The sequence below is a fragment of the Felis catus genome, chromosome C1 (genome assembly GCF_018350175.1).
Source record: "Felis catus isolate Fca126 chromosome C1, F.catus_Fca126_mat1.0, whole genome shotgun sequence".
NCBI lineage: Eukaryota > Metazoa > Chordata > Mammalia > Carnivora > Felidae > Felis > Felis catus.
Genome location: NC_058375.1, coordinates 218,449,408 through 218,462,938, shown reverse-complemented (window position 1 = coordinate 218,462,938; position 13,531 = coordinate 218,449,408). Strand labels below are relative to the sequence as shown.

The following is a 13,531-nucleotide window of genomic DNA, read 5'->3' as shown; positions in this document are numbered from 1 at the left end:
ATTTTTTCTAATTTTTTTTTATTAAATATAATATACTGTCAAACTGGTTTCCATACAACACTCAGGGCTCATCCCAACAGGTGCCCTCTTACCTGCCCATCACCCACTCTCCCGTCTCCTCCACCCCCCAATCAACCTTCAGTTTGTTCTCAGTTTTTAAGAGTCTCTTATGGTTTGCCTCCTTCCCTCTCTCTAACTTTTTTTTTCCCCCTTCCCCTCCCCCATGGTCTTCTGTTAAGTTTCTCAGGATCCATATGAGTGAAAACATATGGTATCTGTCTTTCTCTGCCTGACTTATTTCACTTAGCACACTACCCTCCAGTTCCAGCCGTATTGCTGCAAATGGCCAGGTTTCATTCTTTCTCACTGCCAAGTAGTATTCCGTGGTATATATAAACCACCTCTTCTTTAGCCATTCGTCAGTTGGTGGACATTTAGGCTCTTTCCATAATCTGGCTATTGTTGAGAGTGCTGCTATGAACATTGGGGTACAAGTGCCCTTATGCATCAGCACTCCTGGATCCCTTGGGTACATTCCTAGCAGTGCTATTGCTGGGTCATAGGGTAGATGGAGTTTTAATTTTTTGAGGAACCTTCATGCTGTTTTCCAGAGCGGCTGCACCCGTTTTACATCCCCACCAACTGCATCTTGTATTTTTAAAGACAATACTGTTGTCCCCAAATAAGCAGGTTATATCACTGTTCCCACTACAGTGATGAAAAAAAATCCTCCAGAACATTATATATTACTAAATTAACATGTTTTAACAAACTATGTGAGAAATGTGAGGATGTAAAAATCTGGCTGTAGATCTGTTAAGTTTGTGGATAACTGAGATTTTTTTTAAACAAGCAGACAATGGAACACATCATTTGCTAAAGTAATTTGCTTTTAATCATGTGTTAATAGAGAAGTATATAACTCAATATTAAGTATTTTACTTTTGGCCTCGAAATGCATCTTTTTATTTAAGACTACTCAAATAATATAACCTCAGGGTTAAGAGCAAAAGCAGAAAACAGAAATAAACTTTAGCTTTTCTACGCCATTGCCTCACTTGACGATGGACCATAACCTGTGTTTCTGCATCACTTCACAATTTGCAGAGTGCTCTCGCACAGACTGCCATCTGACAGACAATTCCTTAGGGGAACAAAAGAGATGGAGAAAACCTACGGAAGGCATTTAAAAACTATTTTTATCATTTCAATCATGAAGGAATTAAACCTCTGCCTGGTCTAAAATGAAGGAGATATTACTTTACCTCCTGAGACACGGGCAACAATTTTTTAGTTTTAACCACCCTGGGTCACACTATGATGGTGGCCACACGGCCTGGTCTGCCCGATGCGGTTCAGGTTTACACCTACTGTCACAGTGAGTCATTAACGTCACTGCCTTCCACCCTCAGAAGTCTCCTGGTTTGACGCTAAGTTATGTATGGTCACCCCACTGAACATACGCTACTGACATCGGTCTGATCAGGACATTAAGTTCCTTCTAACCAGTTACGTCCCTCAAATGGTAGTACACAAAGTGAGCTGAGTGAAAAGAAAGACGTGAGGGCTTCCGAACATTGCAGTTTTCTTTGCTTAAGCCATAAAATTAAAGATTTACCCCGATCAACTACTTTTTAAAAATCTCACTTGAGACGGAGTCTTTTTTAGGCGTGAAGGGACATCAACATCACATGTATTTTGATTATCTAGTTCAGAATCTGCTCCTGAAAAGCTAAACAGAGAAACACTTCGTTAAGGAATCTGTCAATGTTCTGAAAAAACCAACAGAAAACTGAAAGTTAACCGAATTAAGCAGTTTTTAAGATCTAATGAATTCTACATTGGATGAAACCATAACTTACACGTCTGATTCCTCTTTCATTAGCTGGAAAGAGAGCAAAGGGAAGAACAATCTCTTAGTTTAAGATGTATTCTGTGTAAATGAAGTAAAATCTGAATTCTAAAACATACAAACATACCGTGAAAGCCAAAGTAGAAAAGGTCGATAGTAACTTCGATTCCACAGACAGCGGGGGCAGCTCCTCCAGCGGCCTGCCCTTGTGTATTCTGTCCTTCAAGCTCTCATACCTAACCTTCAAGTCTCCCCAAACAGACAGTAGTGCTGATCCTAATTGCTTCTTAGCACAATTACTCCATAGGTTCCTGTTCAGAAGTTCAATTTACAAAACCACTTAGGCACAGGTCATCCACTGAACACTATTGGATTATGTTACACCCCGAGTTCGAACTCCACCAGATCTATACAGATTTTTTTTCTTCGAAATGGTTAGTAAAAGAAAAGGAACCAAAGAAGATGTTTTTCTAGGGGCGGCACAGCAACCCTCCACATACAGGCTAGAGAGGATGTGGCAGAATGTCACGCAAAACCCTCCGACTGACTTCAGCCATACTTGGGACTTTATGCAACAACAGCAACAACAACCCGTCAGCTCTGTCTTTTGGCTGGACGCCTCCTCCCAACATACGCCGCTGCCTCTCCGCGAAGTCGCAACGGATTCCTTTTGGAAGCCCACTACCCCCAGGCCAGCCGACAGAACCGGATGCGACCTCCCCCTCGTTCTGCCTTTCGAAAAGAGAAACTAAGGATGCTTTCTGGTGTACATCGAAAGCTTGTGGTAAATTTCCAAGATACAGATCTACAATGAACAATCACCTGCTGAACCCCTCCCTGTTTTCCGTGACAAGCTTGTAAATGTCACTGCAGTGGCGCTGACACATCTGGTAGTGAAGGTGCAGGAGGTGCAGCTCTGCCCTCGCGGCTCTTCGCCTCGCGTCCTCACAGCACCGGGAGGCCAAACCCCTCCCCGCCTCTTCACAAGGCGGAGATTCCCTGGAAAATAAAAGACTGGGTTAGCTCAGATTCCAAACATCTTTCTCTGGTAAGACGCAGCTCTGAAACATTTTAACATTTCTTCCCTTTTCCTGCCAGGCTTCAATCAATTTCTACTATGGACGGAAAGGCCGCACGAACACACGACAGCTTCAGAAGACAAGGATGTCAAGTCGAAGCTAAACATACTCTTTCTAAAAGTCAGAGAAGTAAAAAATTTTCCGATGTATGCTTTCTTTTACCGAAAAAGGATTCCAAAGTAAAGTATCAATTTTATTCATCCATAATCAGAAGATTTTCAACCTAAATCAAGCCTTGACCCACATTTTTTAAAGTTGCAAGCATTCTGGATGGAAACGGTTCTTAAATGTGTTCTCTCTTTCATACAGACGTGATTTACATGTTTATTAATTAAGGGTCATTATCATAAGCAAATATTTTACTGTAAATAGATCAAAAAGCCTCAACTCACTATTATTTTTCGAACGTTAATAGTTCTTGGTTAATAATTCTTCCCTTGCTACTGGCTGTCACTTCCTGCCGTTCTCAACACCTCTGCCATGGGAAATGAGCGCTGCCATTTAATTTTAGAGGACTGGATACCAGATTAAACTCATTAAGAGAAGGAAGAATGAAGGAAGGAAAAAGTAAATGACCTCAGAGCATGACAACTAGCTTGGCTTCTGAGAGACCTCCCCTTTCCCCTCCAAACCCGCAACGCGGTTCTCCACGGATGCAGAATAAATTACACAATGAATTAAAATCAAGATTAAAATACTCCAGTGAAAGTAGCTATTTACTTCTTCCAATGTGTGAAGGTTTTCATCTGTGCTATTTTGTTTTGGTCTATAGGAGTCGAAAATGAAAGAAAATGGAGTACTTAAATTCATGCAGATTTGGGTAGAATAAATAGAATAAGACGCCGTGAGTTTCTGAAGGAATTACTGAGACTGAATCTTAGTAAGTGAAAAGCTTTAACATTATACGTTATCCTAACATTTATTTGTTCGAAAGCAAACGGCTGAAGCAGATGATCTCTTAAGGTCTTTTTTAGCTATTATTCTATATGGTTAAATACCTTACAAAAAAGCAAATTATTCTTCTGATTCTCTTCCCCGTGTATATCTGTTAAGTTTATACATCTGACTTACCTTTCAGGATGTTTCTTTAAGTCTGTGGTAGCAGATGTTTTTCTTAATTCCAGGGAATCCTGGAAAACATGTTTTAAAACTAAATTAGAAAGATATGACAAAGAACATACGTTGTATCTGGAGTTCCCAACTGGTAAAACGTAAAATCCAATTTCTAACTGACTTTGCATCAATAGCTGCCGCCAAAGACGGCTAGAGTTTGGTAGCAACCTGTTCACCGTTTCCCCTCATCCGGCATTTTCTCACGAAAGCCTCAGGAACCCCCATCATAATTTGCTGAATTATAACATACACTGCCTTCATATAAGGTCAAATAAAATTTTCTTATGAGTTACACTGGCTTTACCTTGTTTAGGAGATTTCCATTAGGCTCTGAACTGTCAACTGAGAGAGAGTTCCCCAGTGGTCCTCTGCTCATCGTCACTGGCGTGTCTTCATGATCTCGGCTGTGTGGCCCATCTGTATTACAGGCCACACTTCTGTGTCTCTCACCCTGCCACTCCCCAGGCCGCCTTTTGTTCATCATGGTTATGTCTGTATTGCTTGACGCAGATACCACAGAAGGTCTCGCACTCGTTGCCCTGCTGGTTGTGAAACAAGCCCTAAAGTCAGCGCAAACGTCCACCGTCTGATGAACCGTGACGCTGTCACTTGCCGCATCCATCACCAACTCAGGACGTGTTCCTTCTATGCTGGGAAAACACGAGTTATTTGTGGTGCTGTCATCAGCAGCTTTTAGGGAGATCTCATCCACTGCTTCATGATCTCTGGCTGTAATCCTCGGGGTAGTAACGGAAACATCTAAGGCTGGGTTGGGGGTATTTTGTAGGCTTCTATAATGTGAATATCCACAGGGAGAAATTACTGAATCATCAACAGCAGAGGTCCAGGAAGTCTGACAATCTTGACCGGGTTGGAGTAACACCTGTAAAGCTCTGTCTTCTTGTAATGTGCTAGGATTTCCAAGGTGGTGCGACTTTTGGTTCTCAACGATTTCATTCCCACAAAAATCTTTACTTTCAATTATTTCACATTTCATTTTGCCGATATAGGTTGTAGCTTTTAGTGCTTTCTGAGGGTTCAAGAAACTACTTTTAGATCGAGATTCCCGATTTTCAAGGGGACTGCTCCCTAGTACAATTTCGTCAAATACCGTGTGGTACATTAAACTAGTCTCTTGTTCCTTACACATGTCATGCTTTGGTTCGTGATAGTCTCTTAATACAACAGAATTCTGAAACTTGGAGCCACGGGGTGCATCTTCTTGTCCATAAACATCAACTGAATCTAGAAAGATGCTAGAATCACTTGCCAACTCGACACGATTACCGTCTAGATGGCTAGCACACTCAGCTTCATAACCCGAATTTCTTAACCCAACAACCTCCAGATCAGGTGTGTTTAATGTTTTCGTTTGGTCAAAAGATACATGGGCACTTATGTGTTCTTGCTCCTCCGCACTATGATACTCCTGCTGGGAGTCCTCGTCGATCTCGTGCTTCTGCTCATCTTCGGCAGTTTCTTTATAATCTTCATCTGAAATCTTGTAGGTTCTTTCCAAGCCAATAATCTTAATACCTTGATGCTCCAAAATATCAAAACACACTCCTTCTGTGTTCTGCATTTCAGAATCCAATTCTGAAGTTAAGTGAGTGAGACTTTCATTCTTTCGTTCTGACTCAGAAAAATGTATGGAGTATGTTTCATTCAAGAAAGCACAGTCGGCACTGTCTTCAAACTCACTGGACTGTGAGTGAGTGCGCTCTCTGCTGGCGTCCAGGCTCCCAGGACAAGATGGCTCCAGGAAGTCCACTGTGTCAGTACTGCTCACTTCCGTGTCATCAGCTCTTTGATCTGGTGCCAAGGAATCCCGGTCATCATCAAGAAAAGCCGATCTGGCTTCATTACAACCATTGGAAGAGAAGAACACATTTGCTTTCTTAGGATTAGAAGGTTCATCTGATTAATAAAAAAAAAAGAAGAAAATGTTGGCAGCAGTAGCATTACAAACTCTTCACACTAGAAGTGACCTCAGACACGATCTGATCAAAGCTCTTCCCAATGTAGGGGTTCTTTTCACATTGCCCATGACAAATATCCCTTATGGTTGCTGCTATGGACTGAGTCTTGTCCCCCTCAAAACTTGAATGTTGAAGCCTTGACTCCCAGTGTGAAGATAACTGGAGATGGGCCTTTGGGAGGTAATTGGGGCTACATGAGGTCATGAGGATGGGGCCCCCAGGATGGGAGACACACCAGAAGGCTCACTCTCGCCACCGTGTGAGGACATGGCAAGAAGGAGGCCATCCACAAGCCAGGAAGAGAGCCCCTGCCAGAACCTGACTAGGCTGGCACCCTGATTTTGACTTCTACCCTCCAGAACTGCAAAAAAATAAATGTGTGTTGTTCAAGCCACCCGGTCTATGGTATCTGGTTATGGTAGCTCCAGCTGACTAATAGCCAAGATTCTTCTAGAACTCTTTCAATGGCAAGGTGTTTACTATTTATAAGGCAGCCACTCTGTAATCTTTGGAGGTCTCCTAATGACAGCCTCAGGCATTTTAAAAACAAAGGAAAGAAGACACAGGCACCGCACCCAAACACTCATGGCTTCCATAGGGTCACAGATAGGAAACGTACATATGAATGTGACACGGCTGCAGAGTGCTGGCACAGTTGTATTAATGAGCACGCAAATGCTTGAGAAGAAAGGAGAAGCAACCTTCAGAGAAAACTTTACATTTAAAAAGTGTTTCGAAACAAAATAGTTATTTTAGGCAAATCACTTTTGAAACAAAATAGACAGTTATTTTAGGCAAATCAAACTGCATGGTACAAAGTTAGCTACATGACAGAACACAGCATTTTCCGGAAACTGTAAGCCACTCTGTTTGGAGTCAAACAGCTCCATGGAAATGACAGCAGCTATGAACAGAAGGGGGCCTTTCAGGATGTGCTCAGGAGTTCGGCTCTTATTCTAAGGCAACAGACAACTCCTGAAAGCTTCTTAAAAGGGAATGGAAGTAAGTTTGGACACCCCTGGCAACAGTAAGAACGGAGGCTTGAAGGGGGGACGGAGGCACACAGACCAAGTGTACAAGTGGGACTGAGAAGTGCCACAGCTGGCAAGGCCTGGAGGTCCACTGGGAACGGTAGATGACGGAGAGGTAAAGGCTTTGAAAATTTTGTTGACTGGGGCGCCGGGGGTGGGGGACGGTGCTCAGCTGGCGTCCGACTTCGGCTCAGGACATGATCTCAGGGCTCCTGAGGTGGAGCCCTCCCCCCCCCCCCCCATCGGGCTCTGTGCTGACAGCTCAGAGTCTGGAGCCTATTTCAGATTCTCTGTCTACCTGTCTCTGCCCCTCCTGGACTCGCATCTGTCTCTCTCTCTCTCTCTCAAAAATAAACATTAAAAAGAATTCAAAAAAAATTTTGTTGACTCAGAACATAATCGGAACTACGTTTTCTATCAAGATCCAGTACACGCATACATACATATGTGCATAAGTGAAATAAAAAGTTTATAAAACAGTAACTACTCTATGCCTGATGTATTTTGCTATTTTCTGGTCTATTTCATGTATTTCAAAAAAGCTCGTCACAATCAGCTCAACTGATTTCCTGACTGCCCACCGGGTACCCCCTGCTGGACCATCGTTCGGAGATAAGGCTAAGGTTTACCACGTGGTATTACAGTTGCATGGAAAAACGTGGGGCTAGAGGGACCGGCACTTGGTGAGGAAGAGCAGGGCAAGAGCAAGGCGGGAGGGAGGAGACAACGAGGTCAGTTCCAAGCGAGCAGAGTTGAAGGTGAGGGAGAAAACAGCCAGATGTGAATGTCTAGCGAACTATCATCAACGCGGGGCTGGAGCCCAGGCCAGCAGGGTGAGCGTCACTGTCACATTCTATGCTTTCCTGCAGGATCTGTATAGGACTTCGTTCTGCATTCTGGATACTAATCCTTTGTTTTTTAGATTTATAATATGAGTGACTTTTTCCGAGGTTACTGCTTATCTTTGAATTTTCTATAAAATCTTGTCACACCGTGGTTTTTAAGATAGTTAAATGGATCGGTCTCTTCTCTGACTTCTGGGTTTTGTCTCGCTGGCTTTCTCTACCCCACGATTGCAAAAATATTCTCCTATATTTTATCTGAATTCTGTGTTCTGTGTGTGTCTGTGTTGAAACCACATATATTCATACGTACATAAAGCTCAGTCGCCCTGCTTCTTATGCTCTTGTTTCTTGTCTTCTCACATACCATTACCACAGAAAAAGAAACTCTAGGTCTGTGTGAAGACAACATCTGCCACTTGGGCGGCGAGGTCGACCTGCCCGCCTTCCACTCATCCCCCTGCAGGCTACTTCCCGCCAGGAGTTCCTGAAGGCCTGGTCGGACAGAAACCCTCTCTCCTGGCTCACCTTTTCTTCCCCGCCTCTTCCCTTTACCTGAGAGCTCCTGTGTGGGCTGCTGCATTCCCCAGAAGTCACCTGGGTTTGCCAAATTAAAACCGTGTCGCATCCCACCGCCTCGCCACAAAGAAGGTTCAAAGCCATAGCAACGCCGGAGAACTATCTAGCTCGATTACGTTCGGTCCCTCTCTCCACCCGCAATAAAGCCAGCTGGCCTGGCCCCTCACCTTTCCGGACGTTTCCTCCACTACTGCGGTAGGCTTTACCAGGAGCTATCTGCTTGGCTGCGGCAGCCTGCATCTCCCAAGGATTTGCCTGTAGAAGAGGTGTAAACATTGAACAGACTCGGCATTGTATTTAAAAACGCTATCAGAAAATCAAGAATTTGACAAAATGGCAATTATACAGTCAAAGATTCAAAAAGAAGAGGGCTGATAAAACTGGTAGGACATTTGAATAACTTTCATAAAAACATGAGTTGACAGCTACAGAATAGATTCTACTATTTAAAGAGACATGACACATTCTTTTAAAATTTCCAAGAAACATTAAAGATTAAAGGCAAACAATGTATTAGGCCACCCAAAAGTCTTAATCCAAAAAAATGAGTACTAAAGGCTACAGTATGGCCCACTGATGTCAAACCTGGATCAAAAATGTTTCAAAAATGTTACAAATTATAGATCTATTAAAACCCAATTAAATGGTATATCCATAGAATGGAACATCTTTCAGCAACAAAAGGAACAAACCGAGGCAAGCAATCTCCTGGAGTAACCTCAAAAGCACGTCGAATGAAAGAAGTTGGACAAAGATCACACACTCACGATTCCATTTAAGTGAAGCGTACAGAAAAAGCAATTTATAGACACAGGAAGCAGATTAATGGTTGCGTGGGGCAGGGGATGGGAAGAGGAGTTAACTGTAAATGGGTATAAGGGATCTTACTGGAGGGATTAAAATGTTCTAAAGCTGATTTATGGTGTGATGACTGCACCACTTGATGGAGTTTTTAAAACTGTACTTTTGAAATGAGTAAAACAGACCTCAAAAAAGCTGTTTTTAAAAGGCACTGACAGGGGCGTCTTGGGTGGCTCAGTTGGTTAAGTGTCTGATTCTTGATTTCGCCTCAAGTCATGATCTCATGGTTCGCGAGATCGAGCCCCGCGTCAGGCTCTGTGCTGACAGCGCGGAGCCTGCTCGGGATTCTCTCTCTCCCTCTCTCTCTGCCCCCTCCCCCACTCGCACACATGTGCTCTCTCTCCCTGTCACAATAAACATTAAAAAAAAGAAAAGTCATTGACAAGGACTCTTTGAATCCAGCTGCCACATGAGGAAGTCCAAGTTAGTCACCTAACAGGAAGATCAAGGTCCCCCAGTAGCTACATGAATGACCCCAGAAGAGACCAGCAGAAGAAATGTCCAGCCGACACACAAAATCATCTTGGGACTTCTGGCCCCTAGTTATCTTCGCTGTCTAATACCCCTAGAAAGCTAAGGTATCTTCCACAGAATTCTGGTGACCAGGTATTACAAAGGTTCCTGGGAAGTTTGAAGAAAAAACTTGATTTCGTTGTAATTCTCCATCAACTATTTCAATTGGTGATCTTGGACAAATCATCGAGGTGCACTTGTCCTGTGCTACAATGAGAAGACATTACAGTTGAGCTTTGAACAACACGGGGGCTAGGAGCACCGAGCCCCCACGTGTAACTCTGACTCCCCCCAAGCTTAACAAAAGCCCACCACTGACTGGAAGCCTTACCGATAATCTGAACAATAGATGAACACATATTTTGTATGTTACATGCACTAAATACTGTATTCTTACCACCAAGTAAGCTACAGAAGAAAAAGTTATTATGAATTTCATAAGGAAAATACACATACAGTAGAGTACCATCTAGAAAAAACTCTGCATAAAATCTAAACGGTCCCATGCAGTTCAAACGTGTTGTTCAGGGGTCAGCTGTATAAAGCAGAAGGGCTCACTCCGTGGAGACAGGCAATCTAGCTTTGAATCCTGACTTAGCTACTTACTAAGCAGTACAAACTTCAACAAGTAAAACAAATTGGTGACAACGAGAGCACAGACTTTCTAAATACATGGGACCTGCCAAAGTTGTAACTCAAAGAACCCACAGCTTTAGATGCTCGTTACTAAGTCAAACTTAACGAACTATGATCATAAGCAGTCAACTCCAGCCTCGGTCCATACAGCAGGCAATTCTTGAGCTCAGGATCCCGAGTTCAAGCCCCATGATGGGTATGGAGCCTACTTAAAAAAAAAAAAAAAGAGTATAGAAGAGATCTAAAGTACTTAAATCAAAAAAGAATTAGTTAAGACAAAAGCAGAAGTGACCGATTTAAAAAGAGTAAAAAATAATAACTAAAACCAAAAGCTATTCTTTGAAAAAATAAATAAAGGGGCGCCTGGGTGGCTCAGTCGGTTAAACGTCCGACTTCGGCTCAGGTCACGATCTCGCGGTCCGTGAGTCCGAGCCCCGCGTCGGGCTCTGGGCTGATGGCTCAGAGCCTGGAGCCTGCTTCCGATTCTGTGTCTCCCTCTCTCTCTGCCCCTCCCCCGTTCATGCTCTGTCTCCCTCTGTCTCAAAAATAAATAAAATGTTTAAAAAAATTAAAAAAAAAAAAGAAAAAATAAATAAATACCTGACAAATCTGAGAAAGGACTAAGTCACAATGAGAAAAGGAGCATTTTAATAAGAGATTTTTAAAAAAATTTTGGGGGCACCTGGGTGGTTCAATCAGTTCAGTGTCCGACTCTTGGTTTCAGCTCAGGTTATGGTCTCATGGTTTGTGAGTTTGAGCCCCACATTGGGCTCCACACTGACAGTATGGAGCCTGCTTGGGATTCTCTGTCTCGTCCTCTCTGCCCCTCCCCTGCTCATTCTCTCTCTCTCTCTCTCTCAAATACATAAACTAAAAAAAAAAGTTATTTTAAAAACTGAGATTGGTGGGGCTCGGGTGGCTCAGTCAGTTAGGTGTCCGACTTTGGCTTAGGCCATGATCTTGCGGTTTGTGGGTTTGAGCCCCGCGTCGGGCACGGTGCCGACAGCTCGGAGCCCGGAGCCTGCTTCGGATTCTGCGTTTCCCTCTCTCTCTGCCCCTCCCCCGCTTGCACTCTTGCTCTCTCTCTGTCTCTCTCTCTCAAAAATAAGCAAACTTTTAAAAAGTTAAAAAAAACCAGATTGCTATACACATCTCTGATGGATAAATGAAAATTTAACCAAAATAGGTAATTTTCTAGGAAAATAATTAAAAAACTTAACAGAAAAAGCTGAACAGAAAACCAGTCAGAAAAAAATTTAAAAGGCCATCAAAGATCCATCCTATATCAATTCCTATCAAGCCTACTAAATTCTTAAAAAAAATTTTTTTTTAATGTTTATTTATTTTTGAGAGAGACAGAAACAGAGCACAAGCGGGTTAGGGGCAGAGAGGGAGACACAGAAGTAGGCTCCACACCCCGCACTGAGCCCAATGTGGGGCTTGAACTCATGACCCTGAGATCAAGACCTGAGCTGAGATTAAGAGTCGGACACTCAACTGACTGAGCTACTCAGATTCCCCAAAGCCTACTAAATTCTTATTTCATCTGTATAAGCAGGAAAATTCTAGGTCAAGTGAACAAAATTCTCACCTGAGTCATAAAAATAGAGTCCTGACCCCTTAATCAATTCCCAGACTTGTGCCAGTTTACAGACCCAGAAAACCTTGAATGAAGGGGAATCTGGGTCCTTTTGAGAAAGGACCCCAAAAATACACTAACAAAAATTAAAACCGTTAATCTTTCTCCTAGCCTTTCCCAAAGGGACTTACAGCCTTTTGCTAGGCTAACTGTATATTGGAAAAAAGGAACTAATCAGACGTTTCAGGGACTACTGGGCTCTGCACTGACACTGATTTTAGGAGACCCAAAATGTCACTGTGGCCCGGCCCTCCAACCAGAGTAGGGACTTACGGAGATCAGATGATCAGTGCAATTTTAGCTTGGGTCCATTTTGTAGTGGGTGCACCGGGTCCCTGAACCCATCCTGTGGCTATTTGCCCAGTTTCAGAAAGCACAGTTGGCAAAGACATACTTAACAGATGGCAGAATCCTCACATTGGTTCCCTGACCTATTGAGTAAGGGCTATTACACGGTGGGAGAAGCCAAGTGGAAGGCATCAGAACTGCCTCTACCTAGGAAAAGAAATGGTAAATCAAAGCAATATCACATCCAAAGGGACTGCAGAGATGAGTGTCACCACCAAGGACTCTAGGATTCCCAGATCCCCACTCAATTCTCATATTTGGCAGAAGACACATACATCTTGGAGATGCCAGTGCGTTTATCATACGCTTAACTAGGTGGTGACTCCAACGGCAAGGGCTCAACCAAATGTGGTTTCATTGCCTGAGCAAGCTAACACACTTTGCGGTACCTGGTTCAAAGCCACTGACCTGCCAAATGTGTTGCAGGTAGGAAGCCAGGCTACCACAGGGTTCATACTGTATGTTTTCTTTCCTTAAGAAGTCGCAGTCCCACACTGCCTGGAAACAGCTGTTTCATACCCGTGGCCTAGTTTTCAAGTTGTTTTATGGCAACATGATAAATCTAGTCTGTTACTACATCGTGGCCAGAATCTTCCACACGCTTGAGAGTACATTTTCTGACTACAGCACAACTAAGAATAATTAAAAGGATAATAATTTCCCAAGTATTTAGAAATTAAACAAAACACTTGTAAATAATTCATGGGCAAAAAAAAAAAAAACCATATCACAATGGAAATTAGAAAATATTTTAAACTAAATGATGAAAATACAACATATCAAAAGTTGTACTGCTTAGAGGGAAATGTATAGCTTTAAGAGCTTATAACAGAAAAGAAAAAAGGTTTAAAATCAATTATCATTTAAAAATATTTATTTATCTTGAGAGAGGAAGAGAGAAAGAGAGCAGGGCAGGGGCAGAGAGAGAGGGAGAGAGAGAATCCCCAACAGGCTTGCATCAGCACAGAGCCTGACGTGGGGCTCGATTTCACAAACTATGAGATCATGACCTGAGTCAAAACCAAGAGTCAGATTCTTAACCAACTGAGCCACCTAGGC

General features: G+C 42.9%; 1 protein-coding gene across 5 annotated transcripts in view; it reads right to left on the bottom strand.

Annotated features, from left to right (window-relative positions):
- RBM44 (RNA binding motif protein 44) overlaps positions 1-13,531 on the bottom strand; it is a 45,693-nt gene that overhangs the window by 25,776 nt on the left and 6,386 nt on the right. For 2 of the 5 annotated variants that reach the window (XM_023259911.2, XM_011285600.4), the window contains exons 2-8: positions 8,643-8,730; positions 4,349-5,961; positions 4,003-4,061; positions 2,675-2,851; positions 1,980-2,163; positions 1,863-1,885; positions 1,648-1,732 (exon numbers count right to left, since the gene is read on the bottom strand). In XM_023259911.2, the coding sequence (XP_023115679.1) occupies positions 1,648-1,732; positions 1,863-1,885; positions 1,980-2,163; positions 2,675-2,851; positions 4,003-4,061; positions 4,349-5,961; positions 8,643-8,715 (2,214 nt within the window). In that variant the 5' untranslated portion in view covers positions 8,716-8,730. The remainder of the gene's footprint in view (positions 1-1,647; positions 1,733-1,862; positions 1,886-1,979; positions 2,164-2,674; positions 2,852-4,002; positions 4,062-4,348; positions 5,962-8,642; positions 8,731-13,531) is intronic. The other 3 variants (XM_045034679.1, XM_045034680.1, XM_023259912.2) reach the window with 2 other exon arrangements.